The 23,651-nt window shown below is 30.9% G+C and overlaps 3 protein-coding genes across 7 annotated transcripts in view; 1 reads left to right on the top strand and 2 right to left on the bottom strand.

The window, feature by feature from the left end:
* Positions 1-352: 352 nt before the first annotated feature.
* On the bottom strand, positions 353-9,146 carry Smurf (SMAD specific E3 ubiquitin protein ligase). 4 transcript variants are annotated; one of them, XR_004466274.2, is made up of 13 exons: positions 8,960-9,145; positions 7,943-7,981; positions 7,763-7,871; positions 7,558-7,691; positions 7,098-7,362; positions 6,564-7,027; positions 6,221-6,470; positions 5,975-6,141; positions 5,340-5,530; positions 4,869-5,266; positions 4,339-4,799; positions 3,624-4,255; positions 353-3,555 (listed from the first exon to the last, which is right to left on the bottom strand). XR_004466274.2 is itself a non-coding variant. In XM_033350784.2 (13 exons), exons 1-12 carry the CDS (start codon positions 9,012-9,014, stop codon positions 4,068-4,070), a joined length of 2,721 nt encoding a protein of 906 aa, XP_033206675.1. In that variant the 5' UTR covers positions 9,015-9,145; the 3' UTR covers positions 353-3,988; positions 4,065-4,067. The 4 variants fall into 4 exon arrangements, 3 of the variants coding, with proteins under 3 accessions (XP_033206675.1, XP_033206677.1, XP_033206673.1); XM_033350784.2 differs by having other exon boundaries at positions 353-3,988; positions 4,065-4,255; XM_033350786.2 differs by having other exon boundaries at positions 353-4,255; positions 5,975-6,138; positions 8,960-9,146.
* An 816-nt stretch (positions 9,147-9,962) lies between these two features.
* On the bottom strand, positions 9,963-17,774 carry LOC117166649 (uncharacterized). Its single transcript, XM_033350810.2, has 4 exons — positions 17,617-17,774; positions 14,427-14,478; positions 11,955-12,113; positions 9,963-11,060 (listed from the first exon to the last, which is right to left on the bottom strand). The coding sequence occupies exons 2-4, from the start codon at positions 14,466-14,468 to the stop codon at positions 10,872-10,874; spliced, it is 390 nt and encodes a 129-aa protein (XP_033206701.1). The 5' UTR covers positions 14,469-14,478; positions 17,617-17,774; the 3' UTR covers positions 9,963-10,871.
* LOC117166650 (uncharacterized) overlaps positions 10,957-23,651 on the top strand; it is an 89,952-nt gene continuing 77,257 nt past the window's right edge. For both annotated transcript variants that reach the window (XM_076617895.1, XM_033350811.2), the window contains exon 1: positions 10,957-11,078. The gene's annotated coding sequence lies outside the window, so the exon portion shown is untranslated. The remainder of the gene's footprint in view (positions 11,079-23,651) is intronic.

Genomic DNA, 23,651 nt, shown 5'->3' on the forward strand with positions numbered 1-23,651 from the left:
ATTTTTATTTAACATTTAAATATCAATCCTTTCAAAAATTATAATGAACATTTATATAATAGTTGACGCACATTAGATTCCTATTTTATACCAACATAATTTAAAAAAACATCAGAAATTCTGTAATAATAAATTAAAAATTACTCTTTTTAAATATTTGATCTTTTGAATCTTTTAAATAATTTTGCTTTTTACAACTATTTAATTCAATTCTTCAGATTTTCATCCTTTCCATTAATTAAACATAGCAATTTCATAAATTCTAACTTAAAGAAAATATTATTAATATACATATTATTAAAAGAAAGAATTAGGAAGATTCATTTTTATTTACAGCAATATAAAGACAAAATTTAAAAAGTTCATACTTTGGATATTTTATTAAAATATACATTTCATCCAAAATACAAAAGGAAAAGATGTATATACAATTGTGTTCCGAAGGTTCTGCGCAATAATGATAATAACAACGGTTATAATAGCAATAATAATAATACAATAATTGCAGTATAGTAACGTATTCGCAATTTCTTAAAAATTTCGCGCATAGCTTAGTACAGAATTTTTAAATACCGGCGTATATGAACACACGGTTGTGAATAAACGATTCCTTTCCATCTCAATATTTTCCTTTTCCATCTCTCGACAAAATAAAATTTCTTTCTTCAATCTTGAAAGTTTGTTCTTTTACGGATACCGATAAATGTTAGCAAAATATCCTGCTATTTGGTAGAATAAAATTCTATTATTGCCGAGCACAGTATACGATATACTTAACATGGAATTCGAAATCCGGTCACCATATACCTTTATTAAAGACTTTAAACATTTATACAATTCAAGAGAGCATTTATACCCGTAATGCACTAATAATTATTGAATTTAATTAAAATTACGTTCGTATTTGAAACTTCACATCGTAGTGACAGTTACTTTACATGATATGTATTAAATCATTTTCTAATTTTGTACCTTCCGTTTTTTAATGCAATGTTCAATATTGTCTCCTGCTGAAGCTTTGCATAATTAGGCTGTCGAAAAGCTTTGAAAGCATTTGCATCATTTTGTAACAAAAAATTACATGAAAAAGTAACCAAAAATTTAATTGCACATAGTGATATGTGTTTGAAAGTGTGAATGATTCTTCTCATTCATATTTAATAGATTTAATTCTCTTTGATTATCCATGCATGTAACATGCTTAGAAGTGCCGAAGCTTTTTCAAGATAGTATTTATTGCATTATTGATTTGTAGATCATTTATTTATAAAATATTTATGTATCATTTCTTTCAATATATATATATATATGTATATATATGCTTTCTTTTTTATCTAACAGCAAGAGATAATGAATTAAAAAAGATTTATAATATTTGATAACTTAAAAAACTGAATAATTTAAATTTTCTTTGGCAATGCTTGCCCAAGTGGTGACCTTAGTATCAATTTCTATTCATTCCTCAATTATAGAGTCATTTATTCTCTAATAGTCTATACATATACTCATAAGATTTGCATTGTGATAAATTTTAGATGCTTTTGAAATTAATTATTTTTTTCCTTCTAAAACTTGCTTGTAGTATTATTTTTTATTCCAAAATATGATGAGCATAAAATTTGTTATTTTTCACATTGATATCAACTCCAAGGCACTAATAAGGCCTTTATTCCCTTATACGTGACAGAAGTTGAAAAAAGTTTAAAATATAACAGATTTGTGGGAGACCCTCATTGTACTTGTTAAATATTCCATTTAAAAAATAGTATATGCAGTTCGTTGCCTTAACAAATAGATTTAACTCTTATTAAAAATTTGAATTATATAAGTCTTAAAAGATTAATATCGTAAAATGAGAAAAATGTGAATAATGTTGCTTGATTGAACATTTGCAAATCAGCAATATTATTCGATCGATTTCAAGTTAATACTGTTTTACAACATTTATCAAATGTACAATGATTGTCATTGTTACACATTTTCTCATTTTAAAATCAAATGATTGCTTCGTTAATATTATACCGTTTTACGTGCAAAGAATAATATATACCTTCATTTTATTATTAATTTTATTAGTAATTAATAAAATTAATAGTAAAATGTCAGAGGTATAAAAGCAAAGTAATCAGACCGTATTTCAAGACCGAAAACGGGTGATACTTTTGCGTATTTAAGTATAAAATACAATAACTTTTTGTTAACGAAATAATTATTAAAACGAATATATGTATAAACTTTTATGGTTAAAAAAAATACGAGTAAACGAGTATAATATTCAAGACAATTCTACAAAGGTGCCTCCCACTGCTTCTTCTCTTTTTACGATATGTTTGATCACAGTTACGTGCAGAATAAAATACAATAATGCAATAATAATACGAAATGATGATTGGTGCTATCAGCCACTAGATATTTTTTACAATAAAAGTAAATGCTAGAGACTAAATAAAGAATTCGTGCGATAAATAAGTGTCTCTATGCTTTACTGTAAGCTAGTAGCAAAGTATAGATTATTTCATGAACTTCTACAACAAAAAGAGTCGATTCGAGTAAAACCATTCTAACTTTACATAAACTCGTCGAATAAACTCTTTCTTTAAATATGTGTTCAATTGTTTTAAATTAAAGCTAATGTACACAATTCACGATTTAGCCTATACTAATATACTAAAACCGACGCGTTTTTATCGTGCAGAAGCCAACTAACTGACTGGCACGTTATACCGTCGTGTTAATTTTATATTAAACACTGTACTATTTACATTTTGTTAACGCACTCGGTGCTATTGGCTCTTAAACAAGCAACAATGATCGTCGCACAACTCATGCTGTGCTACAATAACAAAATTTGCCGATTGCGTTACAAAGTTCCTCGAAGCAAGTGTTCATATACCAATAAAAATAATTTTTAATACTGAGGACATGTATACCACTTTTTCTTACAACTGATAAATGTATTTTGTATTCGTTAATTTCAATTTACGACGAAATTAAGAACTCAACACTTGCATCAAAGGTCATGATATACAGATTTCGTATTTTCCCCTTAATCACGATGACCGACTTGAAATAATACATTATATGTACTAAATTCCCAGCACTGCTTTTTAATTGTTATTTGACTATAATAATGAATTTGAGTATATATTCTTATTTTGTTACTAAACTCTATTATTTGAAAGATTGTTAATATGGAATTATTAATTGACTGTGCATATTGTAATTACATTTAATAAAAAAGAAATTGAAAGCTTTCGAGAATGAAATACATTGTATGGCTGATTTAAAATTCATTGCAAGTAATGCATATTACGAGTTTTTGTTATGAGATTCTTAAATGATTAATATACTTTTGTTCTCTTCATTTTTTACTATTTTCGCTTAATATAAAATACTAACATGAGCATGTCTGTAATTGAACAATGTTTTCCATTATGTGAAAGAATTCATTTTCTATACATATTTGTGCATGCATGATTTTTATATTTTTTTACCATACCTCGAAAACAATGAAGTTAATTCTTTGATGGTGATCTTATAAGTAAATTACTGAGCCTAAAGTTATGACGGAAAACACGATTAATATAAATAAAATAAACATTTAGGCCAATCAACATATTTACCTCAATGAAATTATAACTTTTTGCACATCTCTATCAGTCACTGAATAATAAATAGTTAAAGACCAATATAACCAGAACTTCTGAGGAACCATTCATTAAAACGTTCATGGACGAAGTGTGTAAATCACAAGAGTGTTCACATACATAATGTACCAATCGACAATCACTTAGAAGTCATTACAACCATCAAGGCCATTCAATCATTTGTACAAAACATAGTCAGAATTATTTCCGACGTTTTACGTATTAACATTTTCATTTTATAATACTAGCTCTTCCCGTACTCTCGTGAGATAACATCTCTTGGTACTTCAAAATTTATTTTCAGTTTAGCGACAGTAAAATCTGTCGATAAATATTTCCTACTACGAATGTGTGCAATCTCAGTAATTATATAAAACAAATACATTATATTAATAAATTGAAGTTATGCCTTTTTACCTATTATTCAACAGCGAAACCACAAGTTTCCTCAACTGCTTGTGTAAGTTTGTCAAGCATTTTCTGATAACTGGGATAACTTTCTGGAATATCTATTCTATTGAAACAGGTATGTGCTTTTGGTAAATTTTCACTTGGCGCATCAACGGCATGTATTGTAAATAATCGTGGACCTGCGGCTCCTGTTGATCCTATAAACATGTGTGGAAAATAACAATGTATCTTTATGAAGCAAAATGATTAAAAACTACTAATTTAATTCACGAGTATTTACCTTGTAAAGCTTTAAATCCTTGCAAGGGAACTCGAGAACTTCCAGTAACGAATTGAAGTAATCGAGCTCTCATTTCTTCTCCATAAGATTCTACTATTTGCCAAAACCACTTTACTACTGGCGTATCAGGTGTACAATGTTTTAATCGTGTGTGCATTTTCCAATCATTAATGTCAATCGTCCCTAAACCACCAATAACCAATTCTAATTCCCTTTCATCAAAAGGTCTTAATAGTTGAGGTGGAATTAGTTCGTGGAATCCTTTTTGTAATGCCAGAAACTGTTGTTCAATACCTCGCATAAAGCGATAGTTTACATATAAACGTACATATTCCTTTTTATTTTCTTCAGTTACAGGAATGTCTTTTCCACCTGGTTTAAGTTCATGATTTTTCAACACTCCAAAACTACTATGTTCCACTGAAAACGTAGCATCCAACACTCCATCTATACTATTTTCCCTATAAACAAAATGATATTTTTACAATATTATCTGAAAATTGTACACGATTATTATTTTTCTTACTTACAACATCCATGTAAGACTTCTATGTAATTCTGGATCAACACCTTCTATATCAGTAAGAGTAATTGCTTTATTAAGCAGCATTTTATAGAATGGAGTTGTAAAACCTCCATCTATATGATGACCATGAAAAACGGCGATTCCTATTATCCTTCCGGCAAAGTGGAAGTACGATAAATGTTCTGGATTTATTCCCGAATCGGGATTAATTTGAAGTGTATAATTGTCGTCTCTTGAATATTGGAAAAGCCCATATTGTGGATTCAACATCTCATGCGACAATAAATATAGCCACTCTCGTGCTACTCCACCATAATCAAGACCTTCCTCGCCGCGAAATTTAACCATAAGTCTTTTACGCATGTCTTTTGGTCGCATTTTCATTATTAATCTGTATGATTCCTATAAAATAGATTTATATATTATTAAACCGTTCCTTTAAGCTGCGTAAATATGAATATAAAACTGTACTCACTTCAAATATTTCATTTCTTGATACCTCAAGCCTACAATGTCCACTTTGAGGTTGAAGGGCATTTAATTCTGCTCTCAGACATTTCAATTTTGCCACTAAATCACGTTTATACTTCGGCAGTAATTCATTGTCCATTAGTTCCTTTGGCAATTCTGATACAGTTTGAGCATTTTGAGCTGACGTATTTTCCACTAAAAAATAAATATAATAAATAAATATGCAAAAACAATAAACAAAAATTGTTTTCACTTAACAGCTATTACAATAATGCGCTCTAACAAATAAAATTCCCCAAAAATGGAAAGGCATTCTGCTGGAGTAAAACTGATTAACAATAGGAACTAACCACCAAACAGATATCCGTATAGAGATAAGATAAAATTCTATAATGCACAAATATGTTTTTGTTTTCTTTCTAGATAGCATTAAATAGATAGATTAACTTTTCTACTATTTAAGCGATATTAATAACATTTGAATTTTATAATTTTATAATATACTCAAATATTTAATTTTTATAATATATTCAAAAACATATTTTGTGCTCATATTACATATTTAACTTTGTTATGTATATTACATATTTGTATTACACATTTAATAAGCCTAATATCATTAAAATGTGTTAAGCTTACACGAGGAAGAATTATTATTGCTTCCGTTCTCTGTTCTTGGCCTCTGAACCATGTTGCATTGAATACTTGGTGATGCAGGTGTCTCTATTTCTGTAGATTCATTTGCAACTGTAGTTGTATTATTTGAACTACTCATAGTTTGATTAGTTGTACTATTTTGTCGCCTACTATGAGCAAAACATTTTACAAGTTAAATTATACATAAATTATCGTAAATAAAAATATTTTCATTTACAACTAACTTACTTTAACAGATTGCTTATGATTTGACTGGATAACCTAGGATCAGTAAATTGTGTAGTTCTGTTATTGTGATCCACAAAATAAACACGGCCACTTTGAGTTTGTCGCATTTCCCATCCACTCGGTAATGGTCCAAGTTCACTTGCTAATTCATTAGCTGGTAAATCGCGAGGTATTCTAGGATCGTGCCAAGTGGATGAACCAGTTGGTACATGATAAAAATACACTTGACCTTGTTGCGTTTTTCTCATTTCTATAAAATTTATTTCAAGATTTTTTTATTTTGTATATATACTGTATATGTACATGTATATATACTGTTATAATCATCAATTTTGATATTTACCATAACCTCTGGGTAAGTCTGGTGGTTGCGGAGGATCGTACCTCCTCTCGTTATAAACCAGTGCGCTATTTCTATTTCTATTACTTCGATTAGGCCTTCGTGGTTGAGCGTTGTTAATACCACGTTCAGGCCTAGTATTACCATTCTGATTGCCATTTTGTTCGTCGCTTGCTCGTACTGGCCGTCGTTCCCTTGATGATGCGGGTGTTACGTTTCTTGTGTTATGTTGATTTTGTTGATTTCTATTCTGCTGCTGAGTGGGAGTATTTCTTGGTGTATTTGGGGTAGAACTATCTCTGCTAGGAGTTCTACTAGGTGTTCCATCCCCATTCCATTCAGGTGTACATCTAGTAGGACTTTCAGTTCTTATATTAGGAGGACTTCCACTGCCACTGGGAGATGTAGGTTCAGAAGAAGGTAATGGTGGTGGTTCTGGTGTAGTTGGTATTATACCATTGGTAGGTCTATTATAATCATTAATATAAATGAATCTAATAAAAAAGAAAAATATATCTTTAGAAAAACAAAACCAACCGTGCGTTTGGACGAATCCACTGTGTAGTTCTGGTATAGTGGTTAACATAATATAGTCGTCCACTTCGAGTCCTTCTTTCTTCCCATCCATCTGGCAAATCATTTGGACAGCTCAGATCTCCAAGAACATCAACAACAGCATTATGACCCACTGTATTACTCACAGCACCATTATGACCATCTCGTGATAAAAGAGATACTACAACTTCTCCTTTAACAACATCTGTGTCATCTGAGTGTGCTTTGCAAAGATCTAATCGCTGATCTATAAAAGAATTAAATTTAGTAATTAAACACTGCAAAATTCTAATACTAATAATTGTATAATATTATAGAAATTAACAGAATGAAGTGAATGAATGAGTGTCAGTATTTGAGTACAGATTATAAACTAAGCCTTTTTTTGGCTATGGAGCTAAAATAAAGAAATATTACTATTATTATAGAAAATAATAATTACATCCTGTATCTTTGAGTCTTTGAATCGTGTTGGATAATATTCTTACACATCCCAAAAATCCTCCACCTTTTTTTTTATGGATCTTTTTATGATTCCAAACTGATATCGTAATACCATCATCTTTCCCAATGTACCTGTAGAATTAAGAATTTATGTACTTTTCGTGTAGAAAATTATGCCTTTATTATAATGGGCAAATAATTACAAGTCATAATGTTGATTCCACATGGGATCTAGAGTTGCCTTGCACGTATGTGTACTATGACATTGACCTGAACCATCAACAGTTATTTTAGCGAAAGGGTCTGGTAGGCCTGAAAGGAATGTTTCTTTACACAAGATATTCTTTATGATTTTTATCCATTTTAACCTAAAAGATACTCACGAAACAGATCTTTCCTGGCAAGATTACGGGCACATAAAACTGTAAAATTGACACAATAAATACATAAATTCATTTTAAATAAATATAATTTCTAATAAATGAGTAAAATTTCTATAGCGTAGATAATAATGATTCGTAGAATAATACAATCAAGAGAAAAGCAACATAAATATACTATTAATTTCTAAACACATTTACTTAGCAGTGTACGAAAGATAGCATCATAATATATATAAATATCAATCCTCTTTAATATCTTTGGCATTGACCCATTAGTTTTATCATTCAATACTTTCTAGTGCACAATGATATGAAATAATAATATGCAATTTCATTAATTCAAGAAAAGCTTGACAATTTAAAGGATCAAAGGATAATTTTTTATTATAAATCTCGTAAAAAAAAATTAGCCATGAATTGACAAATTTACAGTTGTCTTTAAAATAACAAAATATTATCAGACGGATAAATCGGACATTCGTTTAACGGATATTAAACTGGTGTATCGGTAGTAAGCGTCTGACATTTGTTAATTAGGCCTATTCACATTCGATTATGAGCTCGGCAATAATCCCCATTGAATCAATCAACAAGGAGCGATTTCAAAGTAAAAAATGATCGTAACGTTTCAAGCTCTATGGGACATGTCATATATCGAGGGAGAGCTGATGCGGGTGTAACAAGTCCACCAAAATTAACGTCTTCAGTCTACGGTCTCCCGGAGTGCTCACGGTGGGGTCTTGACCTCCGATAGGGAGTTGCCATAACCAAAGGACGAAAACCCTAGTCAGATCTTTCTGCGTATTCTTTTCCTCGTACTAATTGAATGATATACGATATCCATAATGATGGTTCTGCCGTTGTTGAAAGATGGGCTATCGTAAAAATTATGACAGGGCTATATCAACGGATACATAACAAATCAAGACACAGGAAGGATCACAACGCGTGTTGGCTATCGGTCGACTTTCACGCTCCTGTCTCGTTAGATTCATCATGATTTCTTAATAAACTCACTCGTCAAACGAATCTTCATGGCCCCGTTCCTCCTGCTACCGCCCGGATTCGACATTTTCCACGCACATTTAACGCTTCCTATCGCACATCGGCACTCTAATTAGTAAATAAAACTGCTGCTCGAAGCGGCGGTACAATCTGCACACACGCAACTATGCACGATCGACTATTGCAGCTGATCGACCTTACCGACTCATATCGACTCAAAACGCCTGTCGACTCGTGCCTCTCGAAATATATCGAAGCCAAACTATGACCTACCGGACGATTACGTTAAAATGATATTAAGTTTTAATTTAACGTAAGTATTTCTCTTTATTACAAATTATTTGAACGTAAATCGTACATGCCTTATTCCTTAAACGTATTTATATATAAAACTTTGTGCTTGTAAATATATTTAAACAATGTGTCAAGATTTTATTATATAAGATTATTTTACGCACAATATACGTTCTAATTGAACTTTCAATTTTTCAAATAATGGTCTTAATGCTATTTATAAAGTATCTTAACGTACGTTATATAATATTAGTGAACAAAAAACTATATTTATTCCAAAAGAATTTTACACAACATAAAACGATAAATGTTTTGAACAGAATTGAAGAGAACCATTTCTTTTGCTCCTAAAGTAATCATCACTATTTTAAATGTAGATTATGTTTATTGAAGATTTACATGTTCTGACGACATAAAGAACTTATAAATTAATAAAATGAAATAAGAGTCAGTAAGCATTCGAAAATAATAAATATGTGAATAATTAATTATGATATAAGGTGGTATAAAAGAAAGAGTATTATTTCAATATGTTTAGTCAACTTACAGTAAATATGGCGCCGTGATTGTGGCTTAATTTATGTGTAACGATCACGATTACAGCGCTTTCACTGGCCTTACGTTAGAAAGGAATTTACTCGAGAAAAATATTTTGCTATTTTCAACATATTAAATTTGAGTTTGAAAAAGACACAAATGAATAAATATTAAAGTCGGTCAATAAGTTCATGCAGTTCTTGTTTTTTTATTTACATGTCGAAAACCGCACGAACTCTTTCGTCAAGCAAATATTATTCATACTTTCTCGTGTGATACAAATTGGTTGGGGCAGTTCGAAGCCATAATAAATATCAAGAAAAGGAATTTTTTCCTGAACAAATATGAATCATGAAAACATTCGAACGTTTTGCAAACGAAAATTTTATAAATACGATATAAAAACGAAAATGTTTACAAAGCTATTGTTAATACGATGAGGTATAATAATTAATGTGTTACAAAATTTGAAGAAAATTTAATGAAAAATAATTGGAAAGTATTTTAACAATCGTCCTTTGGAAATCAAAAACTGATTTAAATATAATACAATTAGAATTGAAAATTATAAGGTGATAAGAAGCACTTTGTTTCTTCAAATTTTGTAATCCGGTACTTACATAAATCTTTACTAAAAGTTCTTGGTTTTGTGCATTCAAATACATATTTAGACTCATATACATATTGTACATATAATAACACAACTCATAGTTTCTCATCTAGTACGAATTTACTATAAAAAATTACTCAATTATTATGATATAAGAATTGTTTCTTTTTAAAAACAAATTTTTACTTCAGCGATAAAAGAAGCTAAAAAATCCTTATTCAAAATGTTATTTTTATTTCTACTCCCTTTATATCCACAAAATTCCTCTTACGAATCAATCTTTCACTTCTTTTCATCTGTTTCTTCTTCAAGTTTTCAAAAATAAAGATTTTTCCGTCATAATCAATTCGATTCCTTCGATATTTGACAGCAGTTTATTCAATACATTTTCGTGATGATTTCTCATCATCATATGATTGTATTTTCGAGAACGAATCGATGATTAGACGGCCCCTGACATTATTTAAGAATTTATTCTGTACTTTAGGCTTCTCCTCGAAACACGAGTATCGTATCCACCAAAAATAAAACTCCCTCGGCGATGCTGATGCAGCCTTTAGCGAGTCCAGTATCGCGGTAAGAACCACGATAAACCGAATTTGTGAAATGGTCAAGGATCAAAACACCGGCGAGGATGAACAGGACACAACCGGTCGACGAGTAACACATATCCTGCAAGTTAAGACTCTTGTAAGTTATATATCTTTCTATAATTTACATAAAATACTGGTTGCTTTCTACCATTGACATCGTTTTATCTATTAATCTGTTAACTGAGTCATCTCTTAACCCCTCGAAGGACAAAATACTTGGATAACGCTTTGGACAAGATATTTTGCAACGCAATGTCGTTCATACGATGTTTTTGTACGAAATACATCTCCGACGCAATATCGTTCACGTGATGCTTCATAGGAACTATTTTGTATCTCCATTTTTCAATGTTTACAACTGAATGTCGCATATCAGGCATTGTAACATAGTATTGTATATAATACCATGCTTTGAATTATTTTATATAATTTGGAAATATAAAATCATTTGCTTATAAAACATTTCGTACATTTAACATGGCTAACCTCTTTCACGTTCACAAACATAGTGTTTTATAAATTATTTTGCTAGTAGTTGGCCAAAATATCTAACGTTTTAATGAAAAGAAGACATCTCGATCAAGACTCACATGAACGATATTGCATTGAAAGATACGTCGTCAAAAAGAGATACAGATCTGATGCGAAGGGATTAAATAAAAATTCGAATGACGAACTAATTCATTGTTTGCGGGCGAACAGATTAATCCACTGTTCATGCTTGTAACATATTAATAAAATTGATAATGGAAGAGTTATAGAAAACTTAACGGTATATCAACTATGTTGCGCTGATATTTTATGATTTCGATGAAAAACGTAGAGAAAATCAAAATGAATACATTAATAAAAATTTGAAGCGCGGTTTAAAGAAAATATAGGATACAATTTACACATATACCATACAGTATTTTGTCTTGGAAATTCTTGTCAATACGGAGAACTAGTATAAGGCTTATTAAACGTTACTTACTAGACGTCGATCCATGCCATATCCCCCAATAATCCCAAAGAATACTCCAGACAGGATAATTAAATATCCACCAAAAGCGCTCATCGTAATCATCGCACTGTTTTGGCTACCATCACTGAAAGAGTGATAATGCAACGCTATGAGGATGCATACCATTATCTGAAAATGATATAAAAGAACACATACGATTTATAAAAGCGTTAAATATATATTTAGACAGTTAAAAATAAAACAAAGGAATAATGTACACAAAGAAACTATATAGTAAATATAATCAAAAATTATCTCAAGTACTAGGTGCTCAATTAAATATCTCTAAACTGTTGTATGAATCACTATCGCGAATAATCAAATATTAATTCGAGTACTACTCAACCTAGCATCTCGATCATAATTAATCGTACCTAATTTGAAGCAAGACTATATCTGTTGAGAATGCCAATGAAAAATCGTTTACTTCTTTAAATTCTGATGGTAGGTACATACTTTAAAGTGTCGTTGTTATTAAGATACTGTCCCGAATGAAATATCCCTAGAATCTAGAACTTTAATAATTCTTGAATTCTTGAAATATTTGAAATATAAAAGTAACAGTAAAAGATAAAAAAAGATATAGCGCAGAGACTAAAGCGTTATAGGATCAGAGTTTCCGAATTCGTATTCAAGCTGTGCTATTCGTAAACAATGACAGAGAACAGAGACAGAATATAAAAGGCGCGGGTTATAAGCAGTTCTGTTAAAAGGGGGAGTAGTGATAAGTATACGAAAGTGGGCCAACGAAACAAGTTGCATCCAATTCCATAAATAACCCATTAGGATTCAACGATCGGGTTCCGCTTAGGAGAGACGATTCTATTTCAAGGGTATAAGTTTTGAAAGGAGACATACGCATATATATATATAATGATAAGTGGGAAAGTGGGCCAAACTGACAAAGTGCATCGACTCCATCGATACCACCATAAGTAGTAACTCATTAGGATTCAACGACCGTATTCTATTTCGTTTGAAATAGAAGTCGATTCTATTACAGAGATGTAAATTTTCAACAGAAATCCAATCGATGGCGACCCATGTACGAACTTGGAAGCATTCTGCCGTCATTCTTAATGTTACATTCATGGCGTATTATGAGTCCTGTTCACTTCATCGTGTTGTATTGTTAATTAATTAAATAACATTACGTCATACATTCAGTTTTTGGTATTAGATGTGACACGAATTCCTGACAATTATTTGTCTTCTTTTTTGTTGTTGATATGATAATAGCACTGATCTTTGTTCCCTGAAAAATCTGAATTCGGTATTTGCGAATACGTCATAGATGTTTATCCGATGTAATTGGTTTGGTCATGTATTGGGAGAATATTTATAGTGTTGGGAGAGTAATTGGTTTGAAGAGATAAAACGTGTAATAATCTTGTAGCTCTCTATCGTGAAAGAGGAAATACGGTTTGTTAGCATATTTGAAATGATCAAATAGCAGAATTACAAATTTGTTATTTTTCACTACGATATCTTTATGTTTCTTTCAATAAGGTAGCAATATTTTTAAGAAAACGCACTGTCGATATTTACTTGAATTTCTTAAATCATTTTAATATACTTTTTCGTTCATTTTCGTATCCTCTCAATCAATTTTAATTTCAAGATCTGTAACTAAATCATTAAATCCTTAATGATGCAAATTTTCTGAAAAAACACAGATTAAACCAACGTGATTCTTTCGATTCTCATTAAACGGACCTGCTAAATGTAGTGGAAATATCAAAAATAAAAACAAGATATACATATACATATATAAGAAAAAATGATCAACATAATAGAGAGAATTTAAGCGAGATAAAGAAAGCTTGATTATGAAAACCACTAGGAAAATTTACGCAATACATAGGATAGCATGCGTATCTGAGGAATTGTAACGGATACTTCAATAGTGATTGACTTCCGGCTCAAGGCACGACCATAAAACATGAAGAGAATTTCGCATACAGTATCTATCTAATCACAAGCTATTATGTCATTCTCCATTCTGCTAAACCCGCTCTGCTATACCAAAGAAACTAGTATCTAGAAATCTCTACGAGATTTGAACGTTTATTGTTGATTTTTGAGAGACCTAAAAAAGCACGAAGTGGAAACCAATAATTTATGAGAAGTTATCTCCGGATGCAACTAAAAAAATTTACAATAAAAATAACCTCACCATAGATGTAAACGAGTCAAAGAGAATAATACAATGAAGATAAGAATAGTTCTTTTACGATGTGGCAGATACCCATGTAAATACTGAAAATTTTAGTTTTAGACGATATAGTGCTAGATGGAATTTTGTTAGGCTTCCAAGTTTACTGATCATAAGTTTTTTTTATTTTTCTTGTTGATATTTGGATATTTGTGGAGTTACGATAATCTTAATTTTAGTAATTAGATAATATGATTTTTGTGTTTGGTAATTATCACTATACTTACCAACTGTAACAGTTTGATGATAGTCATCTTATTGATCGCCATTCTGACTTATCTGTAAAAGAGCAGCATTATTTCAAAATTTAAATAAATAATCTTGTGCGGTTTCTTTAGTTATAAGATGATACTTATGTAACCTTTGTTTTTAATTTCAAAGTAACTTTGAAATGGATAGTATACGACTATACGAAAGTTTCAACAGTTTGCTTCTTTCTTGAATAAAATGTACATAATACGTGCGAAATTATAAGCTAGCTATGATAGTAATTATTGTACTTCTATGGTAAAATTATGAGAAGCCAAAGTTATAATAAATTAACCATAATATATCGATGGTTTACACACTTACTACTAATGTTCACAGATTATTATTATTTCGAATATTTTTAATCAAGAAATCAGTGAATCGTCTCTTTTCCCCTCGATCGATCGTCGTCTGCAACTATTCTCGAATTATCGAAATCAGTTTCAGATCAAACGAAACAAACAAAAAAAAACGCGATGTAACGCGATATTCTTCGTAATAAAATCAATCTTCTGATAAGTAACGCGGATATGTATACATCTGATAATCGTAATATTTAAGCGAATAAAAAAACATTTAATAATTTGTATAAGTTCTCAGCTATGCTAGGTATTAAATTTCGTCGATCGTTTCATATCTCTAATAGCAAAATGATTATTCACGAGGTTCGAAATCAATTGCTCATTCACCTCATGAATCACATAGCAAGCTATAATACGTTCGAATAAAAAAAGAGCAGATATTTGCACGATACATTCTCTGTCACCTGATAAGCTTCTAGAATACAGATGGTAAACAATTGCTCGTTACTCTGACGCATCTCATTCGTGCAAATCGAATAGCAAATGCGAAGGCTCTATGAAACTTATATCTACGCGTTTATGCTGTTTCCTGAGTAGATTTGCGTGTCTGTGGTGCATATTATTAGCATTTGAATTGTATGTTTAGATAAACAACGATGTTTTGACGATGTTTCGTTACTTTAAAAGTTGATGATTAAGTCATCGTGTAATAGTTTTCAATTGCTTTTAACAGTTACGTATGTACATAGTAATATGAATTTTAAAACGGAAGGTTTAGACTTTCACCAAAATATATTTCGAAATGATTTATTTCGTACATTTGCACGTAATTGGGTCAGTGAAACGGACGGTCATTTATGGTAAGCAAGTTGTTCCAAAAGTGGACAGAAAGAAAACTGGCAGAAACGTTAATACCTGATTTGAATGGTTAGATCATTATCAAACGAATCACGTTAGGTAAACGATCGAGGATATTAGAGATTGAGGAGAGACTAGAAAATTTAACTGTCTCTCAACTTTAACGAATACGCATGGTAATATGTTCTAGTGTTTATTAAATATGAAGATTCCTCTCTTAAAGCCTAACCGTATTCGCAATTCCTTAAATTAAAGATTTTAAAGGATATTTTATGCCACTTTCTTTCTGAATCTCTCGAATGGCATTTCGGAGGATTATATTTGTAAAAACAAGTACGTTCATATTTATAGAAACTCGAGGCAAATTTGAAAGCCCAAACACGATTTTATCGACTTCTTAAGTATATTAGTTTAAAATATCGAGGATGAATGTAGAAAGATATTTATGAGTTTAGTCATCTGGCACGAAGTCTGACAGAGAACTCAGTTTATCAAACACTGGAATGCTGTTCTTGGTATCCCCATTTATTAACACAATGAAAGTTGAGAGGTCCATAAAATCTCTAAAGAATTTAATTTGCAAATTTTTTTCGTTAAAAGGATACAAGCGAAACAGGAAACGGATATGTATTGCATGAAACATTCAGTGCTGAAAAGAAAGTCACACTTTCACTCGTACTGTCATCGGTCTGAAAACCTTGACTCGATTCTTTGACGTTGTTTCCTTTAGCAATTTCCTTCTCGAAAGATTATTTATTTTTTATTTCACTGTCTATTGCTTTAAGATCGATTTTCATAAGTCTGATTCTATAAATCCTTAAGGATTCGGTTTCGTAAACCTTTCAACGATGCGTTTTCTTTTTGTGGCTTCCTTTGGAATAGCGAAGAAGAAAAATTCAAATATCTATCAGTTTGTTCAAAATATTTTCACATTCGCGTTTTTACACCCTTTCGTACGAAATTTATCAGTCGATGGATGAGCAAAGCTAACACCATCGCGATTAAAATAATTATGATTCATTCAGACCCTGATAAAATTTAATCTTATTGATTTTTCTAACTTGACAGATTTCTTTCATTCGCTCGTTTCAAAGGTATCAAAATTCCTAATAGAATTTCACGCGTTGAAATAAATACTATGTTTCGTTGAAGAAACTAAAATAATTGATATTTTTCTTACTCATATCCGCATCCATCGCTAATAAACGAAAATTAAATTAAATATTCGTTTAAAATATAAGAAGTTTAAAACGTTGCATACATTATCGAAACATTACATCTTAACTTAAATGTTTTAACTAATTTTAAAATAATTAGGAAACTGTTACCTCGAACATTTCTAAGTTGAATATCTGCTTCTCTAAAACGTTTAAAGTATAGAACATTTTCATATAAGTTGATTGTGCAAAAGAACCTTACTTAAACATCCTTGCGTAAACAACCTTACATAAATCGAAGAAAGCGGCATTCTCTCTAAATGAACCGCCACTTGTAAAACATAAGTATATAATTATCTTATGCTCAAGAAAGACATATACAAACACTAAAGGAATTCATAAAAATATTCCAGATGAAAGTGAACGGAGTTTACATTATTCAACGAAGAGAATTTTTATTTATCACATAAGAAACAGGAACATATTCTTAATTAATTAACATCGGTTATTACTCTACTTTGTCGTAATGAATTATTAATGCTGTTTTGCTTTCAACACTTCTCTTATCACGTTATAAATCCTCTGTCAATTCTCTGTCAGAATTTGTTTAGTTAATTTAATTTACGTTCATATAAGAAAAGGTACAAAAAGTTATGATAAAATTGTATTAATGTCACGCTTGATATCGATCGATTGTTTGTTAAATTAAAATGATATTTTTCTCAATAATTTCATTCGTTTCGTTCATTAAAAATTCACTACTTATTGTTGCTTTCGACTCGTTGAAAATATCGTACAAAACTTGATCGAACTTGATCCACTTTGTTATATCTTGTTGAAAACAAACTTACTTCGAAGTTTAGATTCAAAGATTCAACTTGATCGGACGTGGATGTTCACGAGACGAGAGTTCGGCAGAGACTAAACGCTGAAGACCGATCACGAATCGTGAGGAGCAACGTTGATCAACAATTTTTCTACCGGACTGAAATCGGTGACTGTGACTGAACGTGTCTACGTTTACACAATCTCTTAGATACGCACACTGCGTGTAGTGTAACCTCGGCTTTGCTAACGTCGTATCGTGTTTTCTTTGTAGTAGTATAGTGTCTCTCAATTACTCCTTCGTTTATTTTCTCTTGCAACGAGACAGAGATTGCTCGGGAACTCTACAAAAATAAGGAATTTCTAGCGAACGATTGGAATTGTTTATTCGTTATAAAACTAATACATCGGTTTTTGGAAATATTATATATCTTGAAGATTAAATTATCGTATGTACGTATAATCGAATTTTTCATTTCTTCGTTTATCTTAGTATAGAAATTATATTTGTCGATTATTTTGTGTTCTAGATTTTATTGATAAATTATAGTACAAGTGCAATAGTAGTTAACGAAAGATTTGTAAATAGAGATATAATCACTGATGATCTTGATCAAAAATAATGTACTCAGAATATGCAACACAGGACATAAACATCTATATCTACTCCTCAAAATCAATCTTTTAATTTGTTTGTGTAATTACTAATTAATTAATCGAACAATTAAACAATCGAACAATTAAATTCTAAATTACAGGAACTTTGAATGTAATGTCTATGATCTCGAGAATCATACAGAAATAAAAAAGTACGCGAAGTGAACAAAAATCGTAAAGAAAGTTTGTGTAACCGTAAACAATGCTTTATAGTAAAACTAAATTTTCCATAATTTCATCTCACCACCGCTAGTAACAATTTTTTTGCAAACACATACTTTTCCATTTTTGCAAATAGCAATAAATGCTAAAAAATTTGATCGAGTAAATTTAAATCGGTTAAGAAATTCAATATTTTTTATATCCTTGATATAAAATTGAGTTAAGTTGAGAATCAGATTGAAAAATTGGGAAGCACTGGAAACACGATCACGTTCATTCAAGTCAATGGTCAGGCGTTGGTTTTCATGAAAGAGAATATACATATGTATGTATATCGAGCTTTATTTAACCTTGTTAGGTACATCTTGATGGCCATTTGGTACGCCTTACTTTGGATATTAAATTAATACTATGTACTGAATTACGATGTTGTATTTTTTACTATTTATCTATTAGTAACATACATTTTATTTCTGTTTCTAAACACTGTTAGTTGTTATCGCTATTTCAAGCGTCTGATTCATTTTTCGCTAATATATACGTCAGCAATGTTATTATCAATTACCACGCGTGATTCATATCATTATTAATTTTATTAGCCATGATGATACATTTTTATCTGTTTAGAGGAATTATTACTCAAATAAAAGCAAATTTTAATCAAACGATAATTACAGTTAATCTTTCCATTTGGTCTCGAAATTAAGCGCAAATGTAAGAAACAATTTTAATCTTTGAATTATTCCTTCAAACTTCAAAGCACAATAGAATAAAATATAGATATTTGGACAAACTGTCGTTCATGTCCGAGCCTAACTTTTTCATAATTATAATTTCTACGAATTTTTTCATAAATTTTCTCCAAGAAGATGATAAAGAAATTCCAAAATCATTATAAGATCCAAAATCATTATAAGTTATCGCATCGATTTGTATCGTATATATGTAGTAGACCTTCCTTAAATGTTCAAACCATGCCTTTCGTTGCTCTTACGTCACTCCTGAATGACATCATGTCGCCGATTACGCCTACAGCGTCATACAGTATCGCTCTCACACGCGAAGCATCGTAAAATTCGCATTGGAGGAATTTACAATGGCAAATTATGAGAGCGCACGAGCTACGTCACGTTCTTTAATATATATCATCCAAGAGCAAAAGAAACAACGTCACTACCATACGGGAATTCGAGTCAAAATGCGTGGATCGTCGACCATTTCTTGTTTTCGTATTTTCTTTTTCTATTATCAGAATCTTTTACGCTGATCCTTTTCTATCCGTTCTTCCGTTACCTTGACTTCGTTCTTTTACTGAACACATCGTAACAAAATGCAATTTTATCCTTATTGTTTTCCTTTGCTTATTCCGATTACGAGAATACAATTTTTTGGTTATGTTGAAATTTTAGTTCATGAGAAATTGCATCGTAGTAACTTTAACGTAAAATGTAGTGTGAAATATCTAATTTAGTTTTTTTTATCTACTTTAATTTATAAAAATTTAGTGGATTTCATCTCGGATTTTATTTCTGTGATAATGGGTGAGAAATTTTAAACTAACTTGTGTTTGCACGATATATGTGACAGTTTTCACATGACTGAATGATGATGAATGATGTTACGTATATTTTAAAAATAATGTTTCTTCTGAGCTGTGCGCAATGAAGACTGAGTCCTTTAAATTATACACGTCATAGAACCAAACGTTAATATTAAAGCTACATATGTCTCTTAGACATGATTCATTTTTCTTATTCTATGGTTATTAAATGATGGAATTATCTTTCGTACTTGAAAAGAATTTAAGTTCTTAGTTTAAGTTTAAGTTTATTCAAACAGAATATTTATTCCATTCTGGAAAGTTTTAAAATGCGAATGCGTATAAAATTATATGAGAAGTTATCTTTTATTTTAAATGTAAAATTAAAGAGAAGATATTCACCTTTACAGAATAGATTGTTACTGTTTTACGATACAAATTTAATTGAATTTTCAAGACTTTCATCGATATACAAGAACATGAATATAAAGTATAATTGAATGTAATTTCTAAGATCTTTCTAAATGGTGGATAAACCTTCGATTGTCCTTAGGATTAATATTTTCATTCATGCGGTACTAAATACATATTTATGTAGTCATGTAATAAGATGCGAAATTTATTTTGTGCCTTGTTTGTAGCTTCATACTGTATCTCGTCTGTATCACTAAACAAATTACTAGCATTCTGCGCCCTCTCTGATATAACGTGGTAATCTTCATAGTTATCGATGAAAAAGTTACCAGATTTTAAATTTCTTAAAATTTTCTTTAAATTTGCATAAATCTACTTCATGTTTCGGTAACATCGGATACATTGTATCCTATATAGTTGTAATATAATTTAAGACGAAAGATTACATGACGTGAATTACTTGAAATTCATGCAGTGGTTGATCCAATTGTCTTCTCTGTTTGAGGTAATTATACCAATCGACGAAGCAGCAATAAAAAATAACGTCCTCTTCATCTATACTCTACAAATCATAATAAATTGTTTATATTACAATTTCTATAACTTCTCATCTTTATTAAAATCAAAAATAGGTAATATGTAAGAAATAAATAGTAGATATTCGTTATTTTATAACAACCACAATCACAAATCGATTAAAAACAGAAATTGGTTTAAAATTGTATTTCGAATATAGATCGGATTGTGTACAAAGTCAGTGGTCTCGAATAAAGCGATGTTATCGACAGTAAGAAAGTGATCGACCATATGCCGAAAGTTGGTTTCATAGATGGCGGAAGAATTAAATCGCAGATAAGATATATATCGTTGTCTTTGATTCAGGCAAAGATCATATAAAACAGATAAAATAAAAATGAAATAATTCTTAGACATTACATTTGGTAAAACATTAATGATAGGAAAATTAGAAGTAAAAATAATAATTTACATTTGATCTTCGTTCTATTATTTCGTGATACGATAAAACATAATAACGAAAAATTTTTTTGGAATATTCTGTTGTTTACCAATGTCTTCGATTCTTTTAAAGAAGGAAGTGTATCTAACGTGGCAATCGGAACCAGCCTGCCAGGTGCTTCATGGTACATTGTTTCATGTATTTCATCTTGTCTACTAAGACCTTGTATCGCTTCGGTGCCCGTTTCAGAGTCAGTATACTGAAAATCACTAACTCCACTTTGTTTTCTTATCTGAAGATAGTTAAAAATAGTTATCGAAGAACCAAAGAAACTTACCAAATGTTACACATTATGAAAATTAGTACGTCGTAACTGTTTTTAATTATGATTTAAATTACGAACTGTTCTAATTAAAAAATTAAACTAAATTCCATGAAAATTCGAACGTACCCAATGATAATAATCTAACAAAATCCAACCTTGTATAAGGTAGATGCTCATACAGAAAATCGATATCAAGCACATGATGAAGTTGTGAATAAAAATTGGGTGTACCAACAGTTCCTCGTCGTTGATTTTAGTTAAATCGAGATACCAATCTGCATGTTTCATTTCGACTATTCCGATTATAAACATTAAAGAAGCTGCTACAAAGCATCCAATGAGAACCTACATTTGTATTATTATTATTTATCATTATTATTATTATCCTTTATCAACGATAAATAGAGATTATCCACACTTTGTTTATTGTGTAAATATAACGCTGGATTAAACAACGCTACAGATGATACATCAGAATTTAACATTACTAACGATTTTTGGATTTCTCCTGAAAATATCTGTGAAAATCCATATAACTGCGAATGTTAGGCTCGCAAGCATGCACAATGGATAGATTAAAAAAATTGTATTTGTCTCTTCAGGCAAATAGGGCACGGACTCGTCTTCTTTTCGACGTTGCCTGTTTACATAATGATGGATGTGATGGAACAGTATCAACGCAAGACCGATAATCTATACAAATTTCCTATAATTATAAAGATATTTAAAGACACGATCGAAGTATTTATGACACTATGACCCTTAACAAATGACGCGTCTTTTCGAGGCTCGATCGCATTCGCAGGAAAAATTAGAACAAACGTAACGAAACACCAAAACACAACGAAACTCTATCTTATCTTCGAATCGTGTAAAATTGCAACACGAAAAAGAGGAGAAAGAAAAGAAGTAGAATGAAACCAAGCGCTGACACGCAACTTTTTCACGACACAAGTTAACGCGTGTCAAGATCTTGTTTCCGATTGCGTAACAATAACAATAAAAAAAAAAAAAAAAGACGACGGTAACCCTCGTTGATATCGTTGAATCATACTCGCGACATTTCGCTACGTAAGAGTCACACCATGAAATTAGGTCACACGGTTACGATCGAGTGCGTGTATTCACGCGTGTGCCTTCGATTCGCACTTCCTGCTTGTAACTAGACACTCTTAACTCTAAACAGAGATTTAAGTAATATGCAACTTACGATAATATACGATTGAATAGCGAAATTGAATACGGGCACGAGTCAAGTTAATCAAAAGGGAAGAAGAAGATCGACTCGAGTCATCGGGCAATATTTGTGTTATTGGGAGAAAGACGATTGCATTTCGCAAATATTTTTGCATTCTTAAACCGTGTCGTTCTAGCCGAGTTTTTGTGACACTCTTTCACGCTGCCTTGCGAATTATAATATCTTTCGCGAACTAGATAAAACGGGGCTACTCGTGTCGGTGAAAACACTATGGTTCTAGCTTTCGCGTAATAATAGGTTGTATAGCCTATGAAATTAACAGTATCCGTATACATATACTGTATGTATATTTTATAACAAATATATTAGTTTTCCCAAAAATTCCCTTCGTTTTATAAGGAAATAATAGATGCACAATATTTCTTACGATCGTACATAATTCGATAAAATAATATAAAATAAAAAATGTGCGTCTATTATTTCCTCATACAACGCAAGGAAGTTTTGGTACAACCTAATATTTAGATTGTTTCGCAATAATATCGCACGTCTTCAGAGATAAATAATTTTTTAAGATTAGGACGATTAAAATTAAGGAAGAGATTGTATTAGCAGAATGAACTTACAAATTGGAAAAGATGCAAGCCAGCATGAACCACGTGAGAAAGATTTCTATTTCGTACTAATTTCGTTCTTTTCCTATGATAAATACTAGCGATTTTTGCCATTTCACGAAGTTTCTCCACAGTGTCAGCTTCGTTCATGATTTTATCGGATATTTTTGCTTGGAAATACAGATAATAAGAC

Source organism: Bombus vancouverensis, chromosome 4 (assembly GCF_051014615.1).
Source record: "Bombus vancouverensis nearcticus chromosome 4, iyBomVanc1_principal, whole genome shotgun sequence".
NCBI classification, from domain to species: domain Eukaryota; kingdom Metazoa; phylum Arthropoda; class Insecta; order Hymenoptera; family Apidae; genus Bombus; species Bombus vancouverensis.

Coding starts and splice junctions, on each gene's coding strand:
- LOC117166649 (XM_033350810.2), bottom strand. CDS start 14,468: ATGGCGATCAATAAGATGACTATCATCAAACTGTTACAGTTG. Junction 12,114..14,426: donor TCATCAAACTGTTACAGTTG/GTAAGTATAGTG, acceptor TATCATTTTCAG/ATAATGGTATGCATCCTCAT. Junction 11,061..11,954: donor ATGGCATGGATCGACGTCTA/GTAAGTAACGTT, acceptor CTTAACTTGCAG/GATATGTGTTACTCGTCGAC.
- Smurf (XM_033350784.2), bottom strand. CDS start 9,014: ATGTCGAATCCGGGCGGTAGCAGGAGGAACGGGGCCATGAAGATTCGT. Junction 7,692..7,762: donor TGGAATCAACATTATGACTT/GTAATTATTTGC, acceptor TTAATTCTACAG/GTACATTGGGAAAGATGATG. Junction 4,256..4,338: donor AGGATTTAAAGCTTTACAAG/GTAAATACTCGT, acceptor ACATGTTTATAG/GATCAACAGGAGCCGCAGGT.